The 25,365-nt window shown below is 43.3% G+C and overlaps 1 protein-coding gene and 2 non-coding genes across 4 annotated transcripts; 2 read left to right on the top strand and 1 right to left on the bottom strand.

Annotated features, from left to right (window-relative positions):
• Positions 1-63: 63 nt before the first annotated feature.
• SIRT4 (sirtuin 4) lies at positions 64-11,937 on the bottom strand. 2 transcript variants are annotated; one of them, XM_036823843.1, is made up of 5 exons: positions 11,885-11,927; positions 8,282-8,506; positions 5,226-5,520; positions 4,887-5,099; positions 64-3,129 (listed from the first exon to the last, which is right to left on the bottom strand). In XM_036823843.1, the coding sequence occupies exons 2-4, from the start codon at positions 8,503-8,505 to the stop codon at positions 4,947-4,949; spliced, it is 672 nt and encodes a 223-aa protein (XP_036679738.1). In that variant the 5' UTR covers position 8,506; positions 11,885-11,927; the 3' UTR covers positions 64-3,129; positions 4,887-4,946. The 2 variants fall into 2 exon arrangements, with proteins under 2 accessions (XP_036679738.1, XP_036679737.1); XM_036823842.1 differs by having other exon boundaries at positions 2,681-3,129; positions 8,009-8,506; positions 11,885-11,937.
• A 3,860-nt stretch (positions 11,938-15,797) lies between these two features.
• On the top strand, positions 15,798-15,938 carry LOC118880419. Its single transcript, XR_005016291.1, has one exon. It is a non-coding gene; the product is annotated as a U4 spliceosomal RNA (small nuclear RNA).
• Positions 15,939-16,604: 666 nt separating this feature from the next.
• LOC118880418 lies at positions 16,605-16,745 on the top strand. The gene has a single exon (XR_005016290.1). It is a non-coding gene; the product is annotated as a U4 spliceosomal RNA (small nuclear RNA).
• Positions 16,746-25,365: the final 8,620 nt, after the last annotated feature.

The raw sequence follows: 25,365 nt of genomic DNA, 5'->3' as shown, positions 1-25,365 counted from the left end.
GTTTTCCACAGTGGCTGCACCAATTTACATTCCCACCAGTAGTATAGGAGGCTTCTGTTTTCTGGAAGAATATGCTTTATTTTCTTTAGAAAGGCTTTATTACATCAAGCAAAGCTTGGCTTTTGTAATTTTTTTAAGACAAACAGGTACACAAAAAGGAAAAGTGGCTCTGGGGAAGATCCGAGTGAGTCTACTCAAAGGAATACTCAATAGGAGACAAAGGTTTGGCAGGTAGGATGGCTTCCCCTCCCACATCCTAGTGATAATGGCTGACATCTGCTTACTCTGTCAGGCACTGTGCTGTGAGCTACACATGCATCATTACTTTGTTTAGTCTTCGTAACCACCCAATTGGGTAGCTCCTATTATCCTCATTTATAGAGACTGAAGTTTAGATAAAACAACTTGCCCAAGCTCACGTAACTACTAAGTAGCAAGACAGGGTTGGAAATCCAAGTCTGTCTATTTTCTAAAAGTTTCAATGCTGTGCTATATTCCTTTTCTAATAAATCAAGAAGAAAAAAAAACAACACTCTGCTTTCTTGGATGAGTTTAATTTTTTTTTCTTCATTAAGTGGAATTGATCTATTTTGTGACAGAAATTATGGAAACAATCTGGATCTCAGAGCACCGTCTTGAATCTCAACAAGAATAATATATCTGGAATTAACTATTATAGCTGGTGGCAACCTTTGCTATTCCTCAGAGCAAGGTGACCAACTCATCTTTGTTTTAGCACTGCAAGCCCTACATCAGGAAAACCCCTCAGTACTGGGCAATCTGGGGTGGCTGATCACCCTACCTAGGAGTGTCGAATTTCCTATCCGTCCTGACTTTGATCCTCTCAGGAAACATTTGGCATTCACTGAAGACTGACCTTTATGCATGTCCAAGCATCTCATGGGGGATTAACTCATTAAGTGAGCTGACATGTTGTAAAATACTTTGCACAATGCTTGGGATGTAGTGTGTTCAACAAATGCTATTATTTTATTTCTTATTATTTATTTTTTGGCTGCACCACATAGCACATGGGATCTTAGTTCCCCGACCAGTGATCAAACCCGTGCCCCCTGCTGTGGAAGCACGGAGTCTTAACCACTGGACCACCAGGGAAGTCCCAACAAATGCTGTTATTTAAGGGAGAACTGAGAGGATATTCAATTTATGACAGCATGAAAGAAGGAATATGAGTTAGTGGGAAGGAGATTCGAGTATTCTGTACTTGTTTGCCTTCATGACTTGTACTTACTAAAACTGTGATAGCAGAGCAGTTGTGGAAGCAACAAGGAAGGATATGACTGAGAGTCACAGCCAAAGCTGGGCTTATGCAGTTACAAGCATGTAACCAGGGCAGTGAAAGCTGATAGCACCCGCTAGTAGAAGTCTGTTATTCCAACCGAGGGCACTTACAGCGGGTTGGGGACTGCTGTGCTGGTGGAGAGCAAAAGATGTAAAGTAAGGAGACCTGAGAAGCATCAGCTTCAGGAAATACCAGGTTCCTCTTGAGACAAACTTTTTGCAAAGAATTCCATCTCAGGAGGAAATATGAACAAACCAAACATTCCTAAGGCCCTCAAGACTCGGTTTCATAAATCGTGCCAGCATTAGGTGATGAAAGAGCCTGCCTTCCCTCCCTCGCAGCCTAACCTGCTCTCCACTGCCCACATTTTAACCATTCCTGGCCGGGTGTACTGTTGGCTTCTACTTCTACTTCAGGGTGACTTCCTTCTAACTATAATCTTCAGACAAGTAGGAAGCGTTGCTGTCGAAAAGAACTGGGAGGAAGATCTACTCAGATTCTCGTCCTGGCTCTGAAACTACACACTGTGGCCTTCGGTAAGTGTGGATCTTAGTTTCCTCAAAAATAAAATGAAGGGGGGATGGACTAAATTTTCTCTCCTGTCATTCCATGCATGACTCTGTGGCATATTCTGGTAAAGGATGAGGGTAGGGGAGATAACACATCCTCTGTGAGCCACTGGAGAGCAAGAGTTGTATCTTTGTAGCCTTAGTACCTAAATACAGTGTTGGTCAGTAACCGTTTATGAGATTTGTGGATGAGAATGGCTTGGGATTCAAAAGACCCAGATTTGAATGCAATTATTGGTGGTACTGACTGGGGGTAACTGAGCAAATCTGGTTCAGAGCATCTTAGCATCTCTATCTGCGAAAAAGCTGGAGTGAGATTTACCACAGCCTTACGCCTCTCCAGAATTAATGAATGGTTGTGAGCGAACCTACAGCTGTGCAGGTGAAAAGAACACTGTGTTTTCAAGATCTTGGGTTATCCCAGTCAAGTGAAATTTGCTTCCTAGGCAGATGCAGGATGAACATGTATTGCTTGCCCTGATTTTAGACAAAAGACTACCCAGAATAGGCTGTGATTCTTTCATCTGCTTTGCTTTTTGATGAGATCGTGCAGAAAGCTTTAGCCTGTGACAATGATTCTCTCTGGCTAACACAGTAATCAAACAAGTCTTGCTGCTTCCCTCAGCAGAAACAAATCAATTTAAGAACCCACTTGGGAATTCACTGTTTCCTCTCTGCAGACCAGGTTCAAGGCCAGTCTCATTCTGGCAGCTGAAATCAAGCAGAAATCCTTAGAGAACCGTGTCATAAAGCCACATTCACTTTTAGCTGATTAAAAAATATAAAAGTACAGCCCACATACCTAATGTGCTATTTAAAAAAATGCTTCCTCTATTCCTTGGTTTATAAAAAATTCATTCATATCATTGTTCGTCTTTTCAAAAAATATATCAGAATGGTTCAGTTAAAGACATTTAAGCATTCAGAATTATAAATTAAGTCGTTTCCTTCCCCCCTTACCCACATTAGTGAGATCCCTAGGTTAGTACTCTGGAGGTACATATTTCCTGGGCTATTTCTTCTGCCTGATGAGAATAAAAGGGAGAGAAAGAAGTTTTCCTATCAAAAGAAGCTGCAGTTTTGAAAAAGTCCTCTTCAGGGGCAAATCTCATTCGCCGGAGGATTTTAACTCCTGGGCTCTGAAAGCTGCGGGGTTCAGAGATGGGCTGGCAGAGAGATGTCGGTTTGCTGCCCTCTGCAGGCGACAGTTGGTACGCCTGGATCAGTTAGAGGAAGCAGGGATGAATCCTTAGGGATCTGAAAAGAAATGAAACAAGTTAATGCCAAAATAAGCTGCCAGTGGGGTGGAGAAAATGATTGTGTACATCAGTCTACCATTCAAAAAAACCACAGCATTTAGGGCATGTCAAGATGGCCACTCTGTACTGTTAGGTGCAAACAGGATGTAATAAAATACTGTACTGCTTGATTCAACTTTTGTAAGAACAGATTTAGATTTAGTTATACCAGAATGTTAGATTTTGGTTATCTCGGTAGTGGGATTATGGGTAATTTGTATTAAAGTCCTTTTTACTTATCTGTATCATCTAAACTTTCTGTAATAAATATGTATTATTCTAGTAACAAGAACTAGTTACAAAGTGATTTGCCAAGGGGACTTCTTGGGTGCTAGCAGTGTTCTGTTCCTTGATTTAACGCTCTACATCTTCATCAAGCTGTCTACTCATGATGCCTGCGATTCTCTGTATGTCAGTATACTTCACTTAAAATGGTTTTTAAAAAGTGGTTTTAGCAGAACTCTCACATATTGTTGGTGGGAATGCAAAATGGTACAGCCACTTTAGAATACAAAACTAAACATACTTTTATCATATGATCCAACAATCTCACTCCTTGGTATTTACCCAAATGAGTTGAAAACTTAACATCCACACAAAGACCTCCACATGGATGTTTATAGCAGCTTTACTCTTCTTTTTTTTTTTTTTTTTGCCGAGCTGCACAGCATGTGGGATCTTAGTTCCCCGACCAGGGATCAAACCCGTGCCCCCTGTAGTGGAAGCGCAGCGTCTTAACCACTGGACCGCCAGGGAAGTCCAATGGCTTTATTCATAGTTGCCAAAAAGTTGGAAGCATCCAAGATGTCCTTCAGTAGGTAAACGATAAATACCATGTTAGTGAACAGGGGCAAGGAGTACATGGGAACTCCCTGCACTTTCTGCTCAATTCTGCTGTGAACCTCAAACTGCTCTAAAAAAATAAAGTCTTTTTCAAACTGGCTGTACTCCTCTGGGAATATATTAAAAATTATTTAATTGTATGTAATAAATGAGTGAACTGTATGATATGTGAATTATATCTCAAAGCTGAAAAAAAAGCTGTTATATTTTTTTAAAGTGGTTGTACTCATAGGTGACAATATCAATAGATATAACTACTGACACATGCTACAATATGGATGAATCTTGAAAACATTATGCTAAGTGGAGAAGCCAGACACAAAAGGCTACATACTGTATGAAATGTCCAGAATAAGCAAAAACAGAAAGAAGATTAGTTGTCAGGGACCAGGGGGTGGGGAATGGGGAATCACTGCTAATGGGTACAAGGTTTCTTCCTGGGATGATGAAAATGTTCTGGAATTAGTGGTGATTAATATGCAACTTTGTGAGTGTACTAAAAACACGTTAATTATATACTTTTTTTTAAAATTAATTAATTTATTTATTTATGGCTGTGCTGGGTCTTTAATTATATACTTTTAAAGTGTACTTTTAAAGGGTGAACTTCATGGCCTAGGAATTATATCTCTGTAAAGCTGTTATTTTTTAAAAATGGGGAAAAAGGCAATGGCAGATTTTGGAACATTGTCTTAAATAGCTATGTGCCTAGAATTCACAAATCAGTCTTTCGAACAATATAGCATAATGCACATTAAAAAATTAGTTTCAATTAAGAATGGCCATACATTAAGAAACCTAGACTCTTCTCTCTTTTGTCAGTGCTCTCAGTTGAGCAGGAACTGGAATCTGGTATCCGAGAAGGCATTTTACCATTAGCAGCAGAATTCAAGTGAAAGTCCCAGTTTCCGGGTCCAGAATATCAGGCTGTGGTCAGCGTGGGTCTATTAAAGGCAGCAGCTCTCCGCAACGAGAATCCAGTTTCAGACATGCCAAGTCGTCCGACCGCGTGGGCCCGATGTTCAGTATTGCGATTGGCAGCTTCTTCTCCTGGGCAGTGAGGATGAACCTGTAGCCCGAGTATACCTGTCGGAGCAGAAGACGCAGGTAAGAGCTCTCGAGAGGCAGGAAGAGATAAACCAATAGGGAGCCTCTCCCGGGCTCCCCAGCCCGCAAAGGGGGCAGTTACCATCCCGACACCAAGTCAGTTACCTGCAAGGACGATCCCACCACCAGGAGGGAGTCGGCTTCTTTTACCCGCCTGTGCACAAAATCAACCTTGTCAGGGTTCACCGTGTCCCCGAAGAAGACGACGTCTGGTTTCAGGGGGCCCCCACATCGAGAGCAGGGCGGGACCCGGAAGCTCTGTACCTGCTCCTCGGTGAGAAAGACGTCACCGTCCGGAGCCAGGCCATGGGCCTCAGCGCTCCAGGTGGGGTTCAGGACTTCAAACCGCTCTTGCAGCGCCCCTCGGGGAGTCTGCTCGCCGCAGCCCAAGCAGAGGACCCTGAAACCAGAGAGGAGGCCAACTGTGCTGGGGAGGCACGAAGCTACCGAAGACCTTTCATCCCCAACCATCTCTAGCTCCTCCGTCACCACTTTCTTTCCCTGACGCCCACCGTATTTTCCCCGTTTTATTAATACCTTTTCATGACCTCTTTAGCTACCACCTTCCTTCCACTGCCAACCTTCTAGAAAAACGTGCGTCTGTTTCCTTACTACACACTCCCTGCTTAAACCTTCTGCTAGCTCACTTTTGTCCTTAACACGACTGCAAAGCCTTTACCAAATAATTTCCTTAGTGCCAAAACCAGGGTTTTTTCCCCCCTTCCCCCTCCATCCTCTGCTCTAATCATCTGCTGTAATTGATGCTGTCCATTGCCATCTTCTCTTTAAAACACTTTCTGGGGAGTTCCCTGGTGGCCTAGTGGTTAGGATTCCAGGCTTTCACTGCCAGGGCCCAGGTTCAATCCCTGGTCAGGGTAATAAGATCCCACAAGCTGCATGGCCCTCCAAAAAAAAAGAAAAAGAGAAATTTGAGTCCTTTGTCCACTGCTCTGTGCCCATCGCCCATAACAGTGCCTGCACATGGCAGGCACTCACTAAATAGCTGTTGAAAGAAAAATGGAAGTTGGTTCCTCTTCTGCTCCTCCAGCCTCCAACCTGTTTTCTTTCCACTGTCCCTCCCTGGGGTGTCTCTGTGGTCACTGCTGCAGTGCCTCTGTGCTAACAGTTTCCTCCTCTATACAGGACTCCACTCCTGCCCTCTCCCCCAAACTTTAGTCCAAGTCTCCTTGATGGTCCTGTCAAACTTAACTTCTGTCTTCAATCCCCCTCCCCAGCTTCTCCATCACCGTCCTCCAGTTACTTGGGCTGAAACCCTTGGAAAAAAACTTGTTACTCAGTTTTCTCCCTTTACTCTCTATCTAGTCAATCATCAGACTGTGTTGGCTTTTTTTTTTTAACTTAAAAGGCCTCCTATGAAATGACAAGAAGTCTTGGATTTGTTTTAAAATATTTAAAAAGAGACAGAGAAAGGATAAGTAGACATGATAAAATCTTGATAAAACTCTTTGAATCTGGGTGATGGTATGTGGGAGTTCATCTCACTACTCTCTTTACTTTTGTGGATGTCTGAAATTTTCATCATGAAAAAAAATTTTAATGGACCCATAGCCATCCTTAGCTCTCCCATCCCCTGATGCCACCTTAGTCTGAGTCTTTCCGGCTGACTTTTCTGAGCCACTCTAACTCTCTAATCCTGTCCAGGCTTCCTCAAATGCTATTTTTATCATATTGCTTTCTTGCTCAGAAACCACTAACAGTACCCTTTGGTCTCTCACAACAGACCCAAATTGCACTGCATGATTTTCAAGTGCATCCAGGATTTGGGTCTAGCCTTCCCAGACAATCTGATTTCATACTAGCCTCCAACGAGACCAGGCCAGACTCTACAAGTTCCCTTCATTTGGAAAGCCCTCTTTCCCCTCCTTTGCCTAGTCATACCTGAGCTCTCCAGCCCCACCTCACCCATAAAAGCTTTCCTGATTACTCCAATCTTTACTAACTCTGTTTCTCTGAACCTGTAAAACATGTCTATCAAGAACCACATAATTTAACAATCACGTGTGGAGTGGTTTGTTGTTAAACCTGTTATTCTTGGGTCTCCCACCAGATTACAAAATTCTCGCATATAAAGCAGACCACATTTTATATTTTGGTTTTGACCTCTCCACACCAGCAAGTGGCACACCAGTAGCACACCACGTGTTGCAGACACCCAATAAATATTTTATGACTGGCAGACTGATTTCAGTCCTCAGAGGATGATCTCTGGGGCTTAAAGATAAGGAAACAGTCTCCAATTAGCTACAAGTTACTGCCAGGGCTACATATGGTCATTTCATCAATACTTATTGGGTTCTGGCTATCCTGTGATCTATGTGTCTAGGCACTGGAGACCCAGCAGTTTGTAGCATATGCTGTTGGTGCTCTGCTCATAGTTCCCTCGGGACACTGAGAGGGCACCTCCCACAGTTCTCTTATAAGTTCCTGTGTCTCTCCTGTTTAGGGAGTTCCCTGGCCATGGAAGCCTTCTCCGGAGGAGCAGAGTCAAGTGTTAGGGAGTTAATTCCCCCCGAGTGACCCTCAGCCAATGAAGGATGGGAAGCAGTGGATAAACGCCCCAGTTCCCCTTGACTTCCAGTGAGATGGTTCTGAAGCTGCTCTACAGTCAGAGAGCCCTTGACACGCTTGAGCCCCAGATGCCCCAAGCAGTAACCCACTCATTAGCAAAACCTTACCCTGCCTTTCCCACTTTCCCTGTTTCACTTCCCATTCCCTCACTGAGTTTGCTGGGATTAACTCCAAAGTAAACAACTTCCTCCCAAATCATTTCCTCGTGGTCTAACGAAGACAACAGTGATCAGGACGGCCAAGGTCCCTGCTCTTATGGAGCATGTGTCTGCATTTACACTGTTTAGGCTTTCTTGCACCTGTGCATGCATCCATGGAGTTCTGTCAGGCGCTGACTCCCCGCCTTGGTGTGCAAGGCATCCACATTTTGGGTCACCAACCAGTACAGCTTTCCGAGTCTCTCCCAGTTGCTCAAAGCCCAGTGTGCAGGGTTAGGCTGGTGGGAGGAGAACTGAGGCCAGCCCACAAAGTTTCTCGCCCAGTACCGCTGGCGGATTCGAGCGATCCGTACAAAATCCCCATGCTGGATGGGCCTCCGGTCCGTGCGGGCATAAAGTCCCACCTTTTCTGACCTGTAGTCTGGGATCCCCGACTCAGTGGAGATTCCTGCCCCGGTCATCACTAAGAGTCTCTTGGAAAGGGTGATAAAGCGCTGTAACTCTTTGACCTTCTCAGAGTCCAGAGGAGGACTTGGTGGCACAAATAACCCAGTGGATCCGCGTGAGCACTGCTGGCTGAGGTTCGCCACCCAGCGGCCTTTTGCTGTCCTGAAAGTTAACCCAAAGCTCATCCTCATTCTAGAGAGGGGAAAAAAAAAAGCATCAAGTGAGAAACTGGGTTTTGAAAACCAGGGTAACCAAGGGAAGGGGGGAGGGGCAAGATGGGGAAAGGGATTAAGAGGTACAAACTACTGTATATAAAATAAATAAGCTACAAGGATATATAGTACAACACAGGGAATATAGCCAATATTTCATAATAACTATAAATCGAATATAAACTTTAAAAATTATGAATCACAATGTTGTACACCTGAAAATTTCAACTATACCTAAATTTTTTTAAATTTTAATTTAATGAAAAAAACCCCACAAAACTGATGATTGGGTAAACAAAATGTGGAGTATATAAATGAAACAAGATTAACCAAGGGTTGTTAATTGTTGAAGCTGGGTGATAAGTCCATGGATGGGGGTTCATTATATTACCTATCTCCACAATAAAAAAAAAATTGGCGGCGGGAAATTCCCTGGCAGTCCAGGGGTTAGGACTCTGCGCTTTCACTGCTGAGGGCGCAGGTTCAATCCCTGGTTGGGGAACTAAGATCCCACAGGCCATGCAAAAAAAAAAAAAATTTTTTTTTAAAGTACTTTCTTAGAGGAATGTTTGGATTGCAGATGCTCTAGTATGCCCAGAACAGTGGAAGTACAGAAATGCCAAAAGCCATGAGGCAACGGGGAAAAAAAACTTCCCCCCCACAAAAAAAAGGGGGGGGAGGGGGAGGGGAATGGCAGGGGGAGGGGGAGGGACAGGGAGAAAAGAATGGAGAAGTTTGAAGAGAAGCTAAAATGTGGAATGCTTTGCCTTAAAGGTAGACAAAACTCCAATATCTGGACCATATTACTTAGCAGTCATATAGTATTTGGAGAAAACATATTTGAAATTAAATAGACAAAGTGAACTAGGGCAGGTAACTTAAACATATGCCTCCCTCATGTTGCCCTTGATCTAGACAAAAATGAAAGAGCACACGATTTTCAACAGAATAGAGATAAAAAAGGGCTAAGCTTAGCCTAAAAATATACAGACAAACCCTAACTAACTCTAGGCAAGAAACTAAAAAATAAAGAATGGATGGGTAGCATCCTTATTTCCCCAGAACAGCCCACCCTAAACGGGATTTGGGAGCAGGTTACTAATGAGATTTCAACTTACATCTGGAAGCTGCCAACCCAAAAGGTATCTAATAATCAGCAAACTGGTACTTTGAAATATTTTATGAGAAGGGTGACAAGAGCCAACAGCATGATATTGAGAAATGGCTGGGGAATAGGAATTTGTTGGCATTGCATACAATACTGTCCTCTGGAAGATAATATCTAGGTATGAGAAAAATGTACTGGAGAGGAGTACAGGTTTTTACCTAATAAGAAAGCTATCCAGGGACTTCCCTGGTGGCGCAGTGGTTAAGACTCCGCCTGCCAATTCAGGGGACATGGGTTCGAGCCCTGGTCCGGGAAGATTCCCACATGCCGCAGAGCAACTAAGCCCATGCAACACAACTACTGAGCTTGCGCTCTAGAGCCCGCGAGCCACAACTACTGAGCCCGTGAGCCACAACTACTGAGCCCGCGTGCCACAACTACTGAAGCCCACGCGCCTAGAGCCCGTGCTCCGCAACAAGAGAAGCCACCGCAATGAGAAGCCCCCGCACCGCAAAGAAGAGTAGCCCCCGCTCTCTGTAACTAGAGAAAGCCCGCGCGCAACGATGAAGACCCAATGCAGGCAAAAATAATTTAAAAAAAAAAGAAAGCTATCCAACCAGACCATATTTCCAGTGGTGGATTCCATGCTTATGAGAACAGCCTACTGATAATGAATTAATCAATGACCGCAGTACCTGGAAGGACAGCTCCCAGACAAACAATTCACTTGAAAGGTACAGCCCCCTTCCCCCCACAGATACTTAGAGTGTATTTATAATCTTGCTTTGTAATCCAAATCAATCTTTGGTAAAATCTGGAAGGGTGTGAGCTAGTTCAGCATCTAATAACTCACGGATGTATTGAACACTGGGGCCCCAGGCTTAGAGAAAAAATTGACCTTTGCTAGGAGTGTGTTGGTAAACTGGCTTCCCCTTTACCCTCCCCCTCAAAAAAAGATAAAAGAAAATAATCCTATCGTGGCCAGTTTCAGGCTACCAATGGTTTATCTAACAACTGGCTAGTAAATTCCCAAATATTTAACAAGTGGCCCTCACCAGTACAAACTGATTCCACACCCTCCTGGGTCCTTTGAAGTCCAACCTGAAACAACCAGTCTACCTTTTTATTATCTTTTTAATAATTTGTTTTGGTCAAGAATTTCTAATATGTTCCACAAAATAAAACTTTGTCCCCACACTAGACTCTTTCATAACAGCCCAAGCCAATCCTGTCTTCCTGATCTCCTAAGAACCTACAGCCAGAGCTCTCCTATGCTGTGGCCATCAGATGGAAATTAACTATGGCTGGCAAATCTGCCAAGGCTTTCTGCATCCAAGGGAAACTGCATATTTTGGTTTCTGAAAAGAAAGGGGGGAGGCTCTAAAAAATAAGATCTATTTTAAAAAGGAGGGAGGTAAACTAAAAAATTGATAAAGCAGAATTCTAGCATAATATAAGGCCTATTCTGTCTCTCCCAGTAACACCTGGCTGGTCAGAACTGAATTTCTTATAAACTTCAAAAAGTTAATGGTTTACCTCAATATCTTTTTTAAGTCCCTTAATTGCTCATTGTTAATATATGACTACATCTAAAGATGTCTCTATCAGAGGAATACATTTATATTTTTAGTTAATACCATCCCTTGGGGGACCGTATGTCCCATAAACCTACTTCCCATTTTATAAATCAGAATTATCTTATTTCTTCATAAACTAAAGAAGCACATTAGAGTTCCAGTTTAGCTGATGAAACTGTTGCTCAGACTTTTCGGGATTTTGATTTTATCAATGTAATTAAGCACATGCATACCTTTTATTCTATTTCCCCCATATTCTATTAGTTTACCCTCAATTGCAAATAGGGCTTCTTGGACAAGGTGAAGGGTAGTGAGACCTGACAAGGCATTCTACCCCCAGCTTTTTCTAGCTGTAAAAACAAGGCCTTTATGTAGTATTCGATAAAATGCAGAAATTCTCTAGTGACACGCACCCCATATGTAAACATTATTTTATGCTGGGCTTTCCAGATCTGGGATCAGCACCCTGACTTCTCCCTGACATTCCACAGCAACACGTGAACAGCTAAACAAATAGTTAATCCCGATTTCTGAGACCGGAGGGCTCGGGAAACCCCGCTGAAAAGACGCTCTGTTGGAACAGCTGCTCTCTCCCAGGTCCCATCAAAGGGCAAAGAGGAGAAGTGGAATCCTCAATTTATAGAAACCTGCAGCCCACACAGAACTCACTTACCTTTCACAGCTTAAGGGACACTCCGCGCCCGACAGGGGGACCGACTGGCTGTATCTGCACTTTGGGAAATGTAGTTCATTAACCTGAAATGATGCAAGAAAAACTACAAGTCCCACAATCCTCTGGGCTTCACAATCGAGGGACCCAGGTTGTCCAGTAGCGCCCCCTGTTGACCTTTTCTGGTCAGAGGCTTCGAACCCTGGTACGCGATGTGCAGCGGTCTACTAAGCCATCATCTCTTTGAGAGAGAAGCGGTTAGAGCTTGGACGTCAATGTTCTGAGTGCAAAATAGTACATCCAAACAGCGTCAACTTAGGAATTCATTCTTTAGAAGCTTTAGTAATGGATCTAGGATTGACTCATCCTCAACTTCAGTGTTTACGAACCTTTCCACTCATGGAAACGGAATCAAGTTTCCACCTTGAAGTGAGTTGTGAAGAAATACATTCCCAAATAGCTGAAAAACTGATGTTTTTACAGTTAAAATGAACAATTAAAGCGAAATATAATATACAGGGACTAATGTGTTTACCCACGTGGTTTCTCCAATTTTCTCATCTTTTTTGTTTGTTTGTTTTGGCTCCGTTGGGTCTTCGTGGTTGGGTCTTCATGTTTGGGTCTTCCTTGCTTTGTGCAGGCTTTCTCTAGTTGCGGCCAGTGGGGGCTACTCTTCGTTGTGGTGTGATGGCTCCTCATTGTGGTAGCTTCTACTGTTGCGGAGCACGGGGTCTAGGCGCCCCGGCTTCAGTAGTTGTGGCACATGGGCTTAGTTGCTCCACAGCATGTGGGATCTTCCCGGACCAGGGCTCGAACCCACGTCGCCTGCTCTGGCAGGCAGATTCTGATTCTTAACCACTGCGCCACCAGGGAAGTCCCTTATTTCTCATCTTGTGTTTTTACTAAATTAACCAACACAATGCCTGGGTCTTACCCCCAGAAATTCTGATTTAATTGGTCTGGGGAGACACTTGGGCACCAAGTCGGTTTACAAACCTCACAGTTGTTTCTAATATGTAGCCAGTGAGAACCACTGATCTGTAGCATTGCCTAAATAAGACATCGATTTCTAAGTGTTTTAGAACATATCAAAGGATATGTTCTAAAACAGCTAGCACTGACCTTGAAGACCACTCTAAGGAACCACTTCCCCCATTTTAAAATGAAGTGAGGGGAATTCCCTGGAGGTCCAGTGGTTAGGCTCCGAGCTTTCACCGCCGAGGGCGCAGGTTCAATCCCTGGTCGGGGAACTAAGATCCCGAAAGCCGCTCGGTGCCGCCAAAAACAAACAAACAAACAAACAAAACTGAAGCCCAGAGGAGTAGCATGAAAGCTGGAGTCAGAGTCTGACTATCATTGAATGCATAGCAGTAAATATTGGTAAAGTAACCCATTTCAGTAGTTTGGGAGCAATACCTCCAGCCACACCTCAAATAGGTCACTGGGCTGAGAGAACCACCTGACATGAGTCTTTTGTACCTTAGTTAACCTGACCACATTGGCTGGGGAAAAAAAAAAAAAAAAGGATTAAAATATAGACTGGGGGGCTTCCCTGGTGGCGCAGTGGTTAAGAATCTGCCTGCTAATGCAGAGGACACGGGTTCGATCCCTGGCCCGGGAAGATCCCACACTGTGGAGCAACTAAGCCCGTGCGCCACAACTACTGAGCTTGCACTATCGAACCTGTGTGCCACAACTACTGAAGCCCGCGCGCCTAGAGCCCATCCCCTGCAACAAGAGAAGCCACGACAATGAGAAGCCCGCCCACGGCAACAAAGTGTAGCCCTGGCTCGCTGCAACTAGAGAAAGCCCGCACACAGCAAGAAGACCCAACACAGCCAAAAATAAAAACAAATAAACTAATTTTTAAAAATGTAGACTGGGAACTTTTATGAAGTCAAACAATTATAGGGCTTCCCTGGTGGTGCAGTGGTTAAGAATCCGCCTGCCAGTGCAGGGGACATGGGTTCGAGCCCTGGTCCGAGAAGATCCCACATGCCGCGGAGCAACTAAGGCCCTACGCCATAACTACTGAGCCTGCGCTCTAGAGCCCACGAGCCACAACTACTGAGCCCGCGTGCCTAGAGCCTGTGCTCCGCAACAAGAGAAGCCACTGCAATGAGAAGCCCGTGCACTGAACAAGAGTAGCCCCCGCTCGCCGCAACTAGAGAAAACCCGCGCACAGCAACGAAGACCCAGTGCAGCCAAAAATAAATAAATTTTTTAAAAAGAAAACAAAATTGTAATCCAGAATATTTTCTGCACACATGGGTGTTTGATTAAAACCTATGGACATGTCAAAACATGACACTACCCCCAATCCCAGGCAAATTTTATTATGGAAAACTTCAGAGCCACATTACTTTTCCAGTTCTTCAAGTGGAATAAGCATCATTAAAAGACTGGCCAGGAACACAGGATTATTGTGCTTTTAGGCCCCAAAGAATTTCATGTTCTGGGGAGAAGTTAGCTGAGTTTTCTATTTTTCTTAGTGATGGGAAGTCATCTGTGGAAGATGAAGTCATCCAAGACAGCTGGTGAAACAATTTCCCTTGATAGCTACTGACAGGGTGTAATGAGCCACCCAATCGAGACATTCTCAAGGGCTGAGAAGTTCCTTGGATGACCCTAGTCTTTTATTTCTCACAACTCCACCACACTAGGAAATAATGACAAAGTCCTTGGTTGGATCAAAATCAAATATTCTAAATTAATCAGACTGTTAGCCTTTCTTTTTTTCTGCTGTTTTTTCCTACCCTGCCAATTATGGCTGTGGAAAAAAAATTAACTACACATCAGCATCAAATAGGCCTTTTTATGTCATTTTTACATCTAGTTGATGACTACATAAATGTTCAGTGAGCAATACTTTGAACGTTTCATGTTTGAAATTTTTCATAATGAAATTTTTGGGGAAATATTTTCTCAGAGTACTAGTTGCATCTTAGTGAGTAGCAAAAACCAAAAGTCTTTTGGAGAGTACAGCTCAGAGCTGAAACAAGTTCAGACATAGGTTTCTAGTAGCTTTCCACTTGCTGAGCCAGTAACAGTGAAAGTTACCTCAAACTCATGAACTGTAGAAATAGCCTCTCTCCTCTGAATTAAGATGTCCACAGAAAACCCTTTCGGGTTAAACATAGAATTACCACGTCATCCAGAAATTCTACTTCTAGATATATACACAAAAGAATTGAAAAGAAGGACTCAAACTGATACTTGTATGTCAGTGTTCATAGAAGCATTATTCACAATAGCCAAAAAGTGGAAGCAACCTCCTGTCAATCAAAGAATAAATGGATAACAAAATTCCATATAGTAGAATATCAGCCATAAAAAGGAACGAAATTCTGAAACATACTACAATATGGATGGACCTTAAAAACAATGTATGAAATAAGCCAGACCCAAAAAATTGTGTGATTCTCTTATGTGAGATACTGAGAGTTGCCAAATTTATAGAAAGTGGAATAGAGGTTGCCAGGGTCTGTGGGAGAGAGGAACGGGGAGTTAGTATTTAATGGGAAGTTTGTTTGGGGTGATGAAAAAGTTCTGGAGATGTACAGTGGTGATGGTTGCTGAACTTAGAAGTGGTTCAAATGGTAAATTTTATGTTATGTATATTTTACCACAGCACTCTTACACTGAGCACATGTCTCAGCCTCCCCAATTTATAGTCTGAATTAAGTTTATTAGCATGGTCCCTCCCACAATGCTTTGCTTCATTCTCCACTCAAAACTAAGTGAAATCAAGCAGCTGAATACTGAGAAACAGATTACATATTTCCGAGACATCTTAATATGGTTGTATAATTTTCAGCCCATTAATAATTAAGGGTTTTGCCTTGAGGCTCCAACTCACCTTTCTGTAATAGGAACCTTGCTTATTGGGAATGATGAGTAGGGGATGACTTTCTTTAGCTTTGCGCAGTGGCAGTATCGTAGCCAATGAGGTTTATCCGAGGCGCGATTATTGCTAATTGAAAACTTTTCCCAATACCCCGCCGTGACGACTTGAAATATAGTCGGCATTGGCAATTTTTGACAGTCTCTACGGAGACTGAACAATGTAGGTTTAAAATAAGGAAATGTGCGTTCTATAAACAACATAATTTAGTAGGGGATTACGCTAAAAATATGCAGTGGCCAGCAGCGTAGTGTTCAATTTCTTATGTTCACTGTTATGAGGCAGACTTATGCTCCTGAAAGCTTTCGGGCCGTGTTTTCGCTTTTAACACCACGGCTTATTTCGTGATGTGTTCCCTTCATGTCTGTTATCCAGTTTCCGTTGTTTGTTTTTTATGTCGGCGTGTTACAAACAAAATGTATTAACGTTCTAAGTTCTAATGTCTCTCCTGAGAGTTTTCTTTTCTGGTTTCAGCACCCACGCCTCAACCTACAGATCTCATTTCGGTTAACTCTGTGTTTTCGTTCTTCTCCTGCCGGTGTTTCTTAGAACACGAGTCTCAGCCAGACCGTCCTGGTGACGTCATGGTAATTTGCATGAGATTTCCCCAGCATCCTTTGCGAAGGCGTACGTATTTCTAAAACGTTAGTGTTCGACAACAGGTAATTTTAAAACTAGAACCTTTTCGCGCAGGCGGATCTTAAACATAAGTTCTTGCAAGGAAGTGCTTCATATTTCCCAGCTCGTTTTCAGTCGCTCACCCTCACGGTAAAGGCAGTTGTCATCCATGGCGGAGCTAGGTGCGTGCTCACGTTCTTTAGCTTTGCGCAGTGGCAGTATCGTAGCCAATGAGGTTTATCCGAGGCGCGATTATTGCTAATTGAAAACTTTTCCCAATACCCCGCCATGACGACTTGAAATATAGTCGGCATTGGCAATTTTTGACAGTCTCTACGGAGACTGATCGGTGCAGGTTTAATAACAGCCGTACATTTGGTGTTTTCTTACTATGCTACAGTGAGTGTTTCAGTTGTTGTACGTTTCTTAGAGATTTATTGCTTACTTTCGCTAGAGCGGTTCTGCGTTTATTTCTACTAAGAAAAGCGGCTTTAGTTCAGTGTTTATCGGCTCTGAGTATACTTGCTTTTGGACAGACCGGGTTGCGTTGTTCTTCCGTGAATAGGAGCGCAGCCCGACAGTTTCTCAGTGCACCAAAGGGAATTTTGGTTGCAATAGTTATCGTCTAGAAGTTCCCAGTTGCTACATGACCAACTCTGCTTCCATCACAACTGAACTGGACTCTTCATGAGGGGCACAGGTTCGTAAGAACGGATGGATATCTGAAAACAGCTTATCCAAATACTTCGTTTTAAAGTGACGAGGGGGGGAACGGACACAGTAGGCATTTTCAGGTCCGACTATGCAATACCGGGCACAGCTGCGCTTGGAATTAAATCCCTTTACTTTTAGTGGGGTGCGGGTTTCCACTATACCGACTGCCTCTAGTCTTGTTCTGTTAGGAAGACCAGGCGTATCCACGGATAGAAGGCCTCAGGAGTCCTATTACTGGGCGTGGCAAATCCAGCTGGACCTGCTTAGGCCAACACCCATGAAACATTTTTCTGTTCTCTAACAAAAGAATGTGGCTTGTAAGGGCGAAGGTGGTGGGACAGCATCTACGGATTCAAAGCACCACACTGGGGAAAACCGCTCTAGCTGCAAATCAGACACAGTCCCTGCTTCAGGGAACTCACCGTTTTGAGACCACAGATAAACAAAATAATTAGATTATTTCAATGTTATAAAGCAAATAAACAGGGGGATGTGATGGAGCCAGCCAGGAGACCAGCCAAGTTCCAACACCAACAACTATGGAGCACTTACTGTGCGGCAGACGCAACATGAAGTGCTTACTTCATATGCCAGACTCCACGCAAAGTGCTTAATATGCTTTATTTCATTTAATTCTTACAGAAACCATTCTCCCCATTTCTTTTCTTTTCTTTTTTTTTTTTTACAAACAGCTCTACTTCGGCATAATTGATATTCAATAAACTGCACATATTTAAAGCCTACAATTTGATGAGTTTTGAAAACATATACACCCATGAAACCATTATTGCAAACCAGCTGGCGAACACATCCATTACTCCCCAAAGTTTCCTGGTGTTCCTTTGCAATCCATCCCTCCCTCCCATCTCTCCCCACTACCCCTCCCCCATTCTGTCGCTATAGATTAGTTTGCATTTTCTAGAATTTTATATGAACGGAATCTACGGTATGTGATTTTCTTGAGATCGACTTTTTTCATCAAACAATATGTCCTTCCGGTCCATCCAGGTTCTTGCATGTATCACTAGCTCATTCTTTTTCCTTGCTGAGCAGTATTCCATTATATGGAAGTACCAGGGTTTGTTCAACCATTCACCCATGGAAGGACATTTGAATTGTTCCTAGTATTTTGCTATCATAAATAAAGCTGCTAAGAGCATTCCTGTACAAGTTTTTGTATGAGTGTAAGTTTTTAATTCTCTGGGTCGTGTAGTCAGTTGCATGTTTAGTTTTGTAAGAAGCTGCCAAATTATCTTCCAGAGTGGCTTTCCATTTGCATTTTATTTTCCACCTGCAGTTTTAAAAAATCTAGGCAAGTGCCCCTTTTTTTAAAAAAATATTTATTTATTTTTGGCTGAGTTGGGTCTTCGTTGCCACGCGCGGGCTTTCTCTAGTTGCAGCGAGTGGGGTCTACTCTTCGTTGCAGTGCGCGTGCTTCTCATTGCGCTGGCTTCGGAGCACAGGCCCTAGGCGCATGGGCTTCAGTAGTTGCCGTACGTGGGCTCAGTAGTTGTGGCACACGGTGTCTGTTGCTCCACGGCATGTGGGATCTTCCCGGACTAGGGCTTCAACCCGTGTCTCCTGCATCGGCAGGCGGATTCTTAACCACTGCGCCACCAGGGAAACCCCCGCCCCGCCCCCGCTGCCTTTTTTCTTTCCTTCTTGACACTGATATTTTGAAGAGTCCAAGACAGTTACCGTGTAGAAGCCTCACAATCCAACTTCACTGATTGTGTTCCCTTTATTTCCTGTAACCAAGACCACAGCTTGATTCGATTCAACAGAACTTCAGAGATGGCGTTGTGAACTTTGTATTGCATCTGCCACTATAATCGATGCTGAGTTTAAGCGCCAGGGTAAAGCACTAAACTGCTCTCTCTCTGTTGTAAAAGTGCACTTTCCCCTATGTAATCAGTAATCTGTGGAATGAACAATCCTTGACATTTGGTAATAAAAGCCTTTGCTTTCCACAACTACTCCCTTAAACCACTTCCTGATCAGTCATCAAAATATGGCTAAGTAAGATAAATTAATGTCACTTCTTCTCTGGAACCCAGGGTAGATTTGCTGGGACCAAGGAATACCCTGTGTTCAGGACCTGTGGTCCCGGGAAAGGGAAGAAGAGTCCCCTGCGGAGCCAATGTATTACAATTGAGCAAATATGATGGAAAGAGGGGGTCAGTGATAACTACCCAAAGGGGCATCCTGAAGACCCCACTAAGATTGTGCGAACTACAAGAGGAGCCGACGTGTGCTACCCAGAGGCTGAAATTTCAAGGAGCTAAAAATTTCCTTGATAGTGTGGTCTGAAAATGCACTCCAACCATTTCTTTTCACCTTAGCTGGTTGCCAAGGGGAATAATCTGGGTGTCAAAACAGGCCTGGAGGAGACAGAACATGAATGCTCCCTCCCATGGCAAATTTTGTATTGACCGGAAAGTCAGATGATGCTCTGGCAAACACTCATGTGAGTGTGTGTGTGTGTGTGTGTGTGTGTGATTTTCTTAGAATTTATAATAGCAAGTAAGTAAAATAATGACTCATTTGTAAGCATACAAGAAAGAAAAGCATGGAAAAACCACCAAGGGACTTCCCTGGTGGCGCAGTGGTTAAGAATCTGCCTGCCAAGGCAGGGGACATGGGTTCGATCCCTGGTCTGGGAAGATCCCACATGCCGCTGAGCAACTAAGCCCGTGCGCCACAACTACTGAGCCTGCGCTCTAGAGCCCGCAAGCCACAACTACTGTGCCACAACTACTGAAGCCCGTGTGCCTGGAGCCCATGTTCCACAACAAGAGAAGCCACTGCAATGAGAAGCCCACGCACCACAACAAAGAGTAGCCCCCACTCGCCACAACTAGAGGAAGCCAGCGCACAGCAATGAAGACCCAACGCAGCCAAAATTAAAATAAATAAAAAACTTATTTAAAAAAACCCACCAAAAATATGAACAAAAAGCTTAGGGAAAGCAAAACAATTTTTTTAAAGGTAAAATTTATAGAACATACATGTGATATTTTGCTCTCAGCTCTACTGGAATCTTTCTTTGGCTGGGTAGTTTGAGTTACAATGACTTTTTTTTTTTTTTTTAATTGAAGTAAAATTCACAGAATGTAAAATTAACCATCTTCAAGTGGATCCATGTGATTTTTACATATTATTGGTTTCAGTTTCACAACCTAATTTTTTTCTGGTTGTGAAATTACTGCATGTTGGTATATAAAATCCAAACATTATATATATGCAGCAGTGACAGTCAAAGATCACCATAATCCCACCTCCATGGCTAGAGAAAATAGCCACAGATAGGTGAGATTATTCCTCCAAATTGTTCTATTTATGTGTCAACCTAATTATTAACAAACATTGGATTATATTCTACATTCAGTTCTACTATTTCCTTTTTCTTTCTGCTAAACTAATATATGGTGGACCTATTTTCCATGTCAGCATATAACTCCCCTCTTCCCATATGGATATATCCCACTTCAGCTAACCAATCCCTATGGATGGACATTTGGGTTGTTTCCAGTTTTTCCCAATTATAAGCAATGCTATGATGAACATCCTTGGGTGCGCATCTTTGCCTACTCATAGGGTTTTTGGGGGGGAATTTTGCCTACTAGTGCTCTGTTTCTAGGGGAAATTTCTGTAGGTGAGATTGCTTGCACAAAAACCATTCACATTTTGCATTTTCATTTTTTTTTTTTTTTTTTTTTGGCCGCACCGTGCAGCTTGTGGAATCTTAGTTCCCCAACCAGGGATTGAACCTGCACCCTCGGCAGTGAAAGTGGAGTCCTAACCACTGGACCACCAGGGAATTCCCCATATTTTGTATTTTAGAAGATGCCCCCAAGTTGGGTCCCCCAAGACTGTACTGTGTATTCTCCCACAAAGCCACATAGGAGAGCGTCTGGAGAATACTCGATGTGTACGTTTGAAGCTCTGCAGCTTTCACAGGACTCTGCTGGGTTAGGGAGGGGAAGAAGGAGGAGGGTGAATTCATATCCAGTTCCAACAATTAGTTGTTCTCTAGCTCCTTTCCAGGCAGAAAGCAGAGAGAAGGGGCTGGCTTGGGTGAGGTAATCCTGACCCTCTCCCCTTCCACCATGTATGGAAATATCCTTGGAAACATCAGTTCCAGATGGAGCCAACCCCCACCCCACCCCCTCCCACCCTGTCGCCCAAGCCAGCCTGGACCTACTGGCTCCAGGGGACAGAAAAGCTGGACTCTGAGGAGTATCTCAGCAGGGAACGGGTCCACCAGCCCCCAAACAATCTTCCCAGTGTAAGTCCCTGCAGGCTGTCTGCAAGAATCACTGGCTTCTCTGGGTTAAAAATATCCCGTGCCCAAGGGGCCTTCAGTGTCTGTCTCAGAAGAGAGCCGGCTTATAGCTCTCCATCACTGGGGAAATGAACTGAGACCAATTGATTTTTTTTTTTTTCATGAAGCTTTGAAACCAGACTTTCTGGGTTCAAATCTTTGCTCCACTATTCACTAGCTGCGTGACCTTAGGCTACTTACTTAATTTCTCTGTGCCTCAGTTCTCTGGCTGTAAAAGGAGTGTCAGGATCATCACATCTATCTCAGAAGCCAGTGGGTCTCCACCCCGGCTGAGCACTTAAAATCACCTGGGGAGCTTTTAAAAATCCTCTTGCCCAGGCTGCATTCTGGGTCAATTCAATCAGAATTTCTGAGCATTAGTTCTGGGCAAAAAATATATTTTAAAACTTCCCAGGGACTTCCCTGGTGGCACAGTAGTTAAGAATCCACCTGCCAGAAAACTATAAGACACTGATGAAAGAAATTAAAGATGATACAAACAAATGGAGAGATATACCATGTTCTTGTATTGAAAGAATCAACATTGTGAAAATGACTATACTACCGAAAGCAATCTACAGATTCAATGCAATCCCTATCAAACGACCAATGGCATTTTTCACAGAACTAGAACAAAAAATTTCACAATTTGTATGGAAACACAAAAGACCCCAAATAGCCAAAGCAATCTTGAGAAAGAAAAACAGAGCTGGAGGAATCAGGCTCCCGGACTTCAGACTATACTACAAAGCTACAGTCATCAAGACAGTATGGTACTGGCACAAACACAGAAATATAGATAAATGGAACAGGATAGAAAGCCCAGAGATAAACCCACGCACATATGGTCACCTTATTTTTGATAAAGGAGGCAAGAATATACAATGGAGAAAAGACATCCTGTTTAATAAGTGGTGCTAGGAAAACTGGACAGCTACGTGTAAAAGAATGAAATTAGAGCACTCCCTAACACCATATACAAAAATAAACTCAAAATGGATTAAAGACCTAAATGTAAGGCCAGACACTATAAAACTCTTAGAGGGAAACATAGGCAGAACACTCTATGACATAAATCACAGCAAGATTCTTTTTGACCCACCTCCTAGAGAAATGGAAATAAAAACAAAAATAAACAAATGGGACCTAATGAAACTTAAAAGCTTTTGCACAGCAAAGGAAACCATAAACAAGACAAAAAGACAACCCTCAGGATGGGAGAAAATATTTGCAAATGAAGCAACTGACAAAGGATTAATCTCTAAAATTTACAAGCAGCTCATGCAGCTCAATATCAAAAAAACAAACAACCCAATCCAAAAATGGGCAGAAAACCTAAATAGACATTTCTCCACAGAAGATATACAGATTGCAAACAAACACATGAAAGGATGCTCAGCATCACTAATCATTAGAGAAATGCAAATCAAAGCTATAATGAGGTATCACCTCACACCAGTCAGAATGGCCATCATCAAAAAATCTACAAACAATAAATGCTGGAGAGGGTGTGGAGAAAAGGGAACGCTCTTGCACTGTTGGTGGGAATGTAAATTGATACAGCCACTATGGAGAACAGTATGGAGGTTCCTTAAAAAACTAAAAATAGAGCTACCATGTGACCCATCAATCCCACTACTGGGCATATACCCTGAGAAAACCATAATTCAAAAAGAGACATGTACCACAATGTTCATTGCAGCTCTATTTACAATAACCAGGACATGGAAGCAACCTAAGTGTCCGACAGATGAATGGATAAAGAAGATGTGGCATATATATACAATGGAATATTAGCCATAAAAGGAAACGAAATTGAGTTATTTGTAGTGAGGTAGATGGACCTAGAGTCTGTCATACAGAGTGAAGTTAGAAAGAGAAAAACAAATACCATATGCTAACACATATATGGAATCTAAAAAAAAAAAAAAAGGTTCTGAAGAACCTAGGGGCAAGCCAGGAATAAATACGCAGACGTAGAGAATGGACTTGAGGACACGGGGAGGGGGAAGGGTAAGCTGGGACAAAGTGAGAGAGTGGCATGGACATATATACACTACCAAATGTAAAATAGATAGCTAGTGGGAAGCAGCGCATAGCACAGGGAGATCAGCTCGGTGCTTTGTGATCACCTGGAGGGGTGGGATAGGGAGGATGGGAGGGAGACACAAGAGGGAGGAGATATGGGGATATATGTATATGTATAGCTGATTAACTTTGTTATACAGCAGAAACTAACACACCATTGTAAAGCAATTATACTCCAATAAAGATGTTTAAAAAAAAAAAAGAATTCACCTGCCAATGCAGGGGACACGGGTTCGATCCCTGGTCTGGGAAGATCCCACATGCCGTAGAGCAACTCAGCCCGTGCACCACAACTACTGAAGCCCGCGTGCCTAGAGCCCGTGCTCCGCAACAAGAGAAGCCACCACAATGAGAAGCCTGTGCACGGCAATGAAAGGTAGCCCCCACTCAACGCAACTAGAGAAAGCCCGCGCAACAACGATGACCCAACGCAGCCAAAAAAATAAAATAAAATAAAAGCTTCCCAGGTCATTCCAATGTGCCAGTGCTGTAAAGATTTTGTGGGTATTAAATGAGATAATATAGGAAAAAGGCTCCCCATGGTGCCTGACACAGAGTTATGTGCTTTGGTGGGGGTTGTGGGACCAATTATCCAAGTCTGCGTGGTGGTCAGGGAAGGCCTCCTGGAGGAGGGGGTGTTGAGCTGTGAACTGAAGGAGGAGAGAAGTTAACCAGGAGAAAGAGGACAGGATGCCTTTTAGCCGGGGTATCAGTACCTGCAGTGTTCTGGAGCCAGGAGGATGTGGCCTCTTGGAGGAATTGAAAGTCATTCCCAGAAATTCCCTGGCAGTCCAGTGGTTAGGACTCCACGCTTTCACTGCTGAGGGCCTGGGTTCAATCACTGGTCAGGGACCTAAGATCTGGCAAGCTGCACGGTACCGCCAAAAAATTGAAAAGTCTTTCCCTGTGACTGGAGCTGAGAAAGGAGAAAGGAGAGTTGGTGGAAAATCACTGGGCTTTATTCTGGTGTCAGGAAGATTTTAAGCAGGACAATGAGTGGGGGTGGGGGGGTGCCCAAATTCAGAAACAGCAGGGCCTCCTCAAGGCATTGTGTCCAAGCCCTCTGGGGAACTTGAACTTGACAAGGGGTGTGTGACGCAGTCCCCAAGTTCCCCTTCAGAAGCCATGTCCTAGACTGTAAAGTCAGACAGTCCTGGGTTTGAATCCCGACTTTGCCACTTCGTACTTGTGTGGCCTTGGGCACGTGACTTCATTTATGAGCCTCAGTTTCCTGGCCTGGAAAATAGGCATAAAACCCCCATTGGATCTTTGTGAGGATTAAATGAGATGATAATGTAAAAGACTTAACATGTTGCTTCCCACATGCTAAACAATAAATGTTCCCAATATGTGTGTCAATGTGTGTAAAAGACTGGTCTAGAAGAATCTACAACTGGTCATTAATTTTGGGGAGATTATGGATACTTTTAATTTTTATATCTCGGTTTATCTGTTGTTGCTGTTTTTCTAAAATTCTTTCTGCAATGAACAACTACTGTTTTTGTAAAGAAAACTTCCACATCTGTATTGTAAGCTCTGGAATTTATTCTTCTAAATCTTTTTTTCCCCTTAATCCCCTCTTTCTTCCCAACATCAATTAGTGCAGTGGTAAACTTAATTCATTAATGGGTACTTAACAAATGTTATTCACACAACATATTTTTATTCAGCACCTACTATGTGCTGTATCCTGTGTCAGGTACTGGGGTAGAGCAGTGAATGAGACAGACTTAGTCTCTGCCTTCCTGAAGCCTTGAATCTGGTAAGAGATGGACAGATGCAAACCAGTGCATAAGAAGCGTTTAATTACAGCTGTCCCTCGTTATCTGCGATTGG

Source organism: Balaenoptera musculus, chromosome 14 (genome assembly GCF_009873245.2).
Source record: "Balaenoptera musculus isolate JJ_BM4_2016_0621 chromosome 14, mBalMus1.pri.v3, whole genome shotgun sequence".
Lineage (NCBI taxonomy): Eukaryota > Metazoa > Chordata > Mammalia > Artiodactyla > Balaenopteridae > Balaenoptera > Balaenoptera musculus.
The sequence above is the reverse complement of the archived record's forward strand: the minus strand, read 5'-3'. Positions and strand labels throughout refer to the sequence as shown.

Excerpts from the sequence above, each read along its gene's own strand:
- SIRT4 (XM_036823842.1), bottom strand. The coding sequence starts at position 8,505 with ATGAGGATGAGCTTTGGGTTAACTTTCAGGACAGCAAAAGGCCGCTGG. Across the intron at positions 5,521-8,008 it reads CTCCATGGATGCATGCACAG|GGTCCTCTGCTTGGGCTGCG; the intron begins GTGCAAGAAAGC and ends CTCTGGTTTCAG. Across the intron at positions 5,100-5,225 it reads TGGTGGGATCGTCCTTGCAG|GTATACTCGGGCTACAGGTT; the intron begins GTAACTGACTTG and ends CTGCTCCGACAG.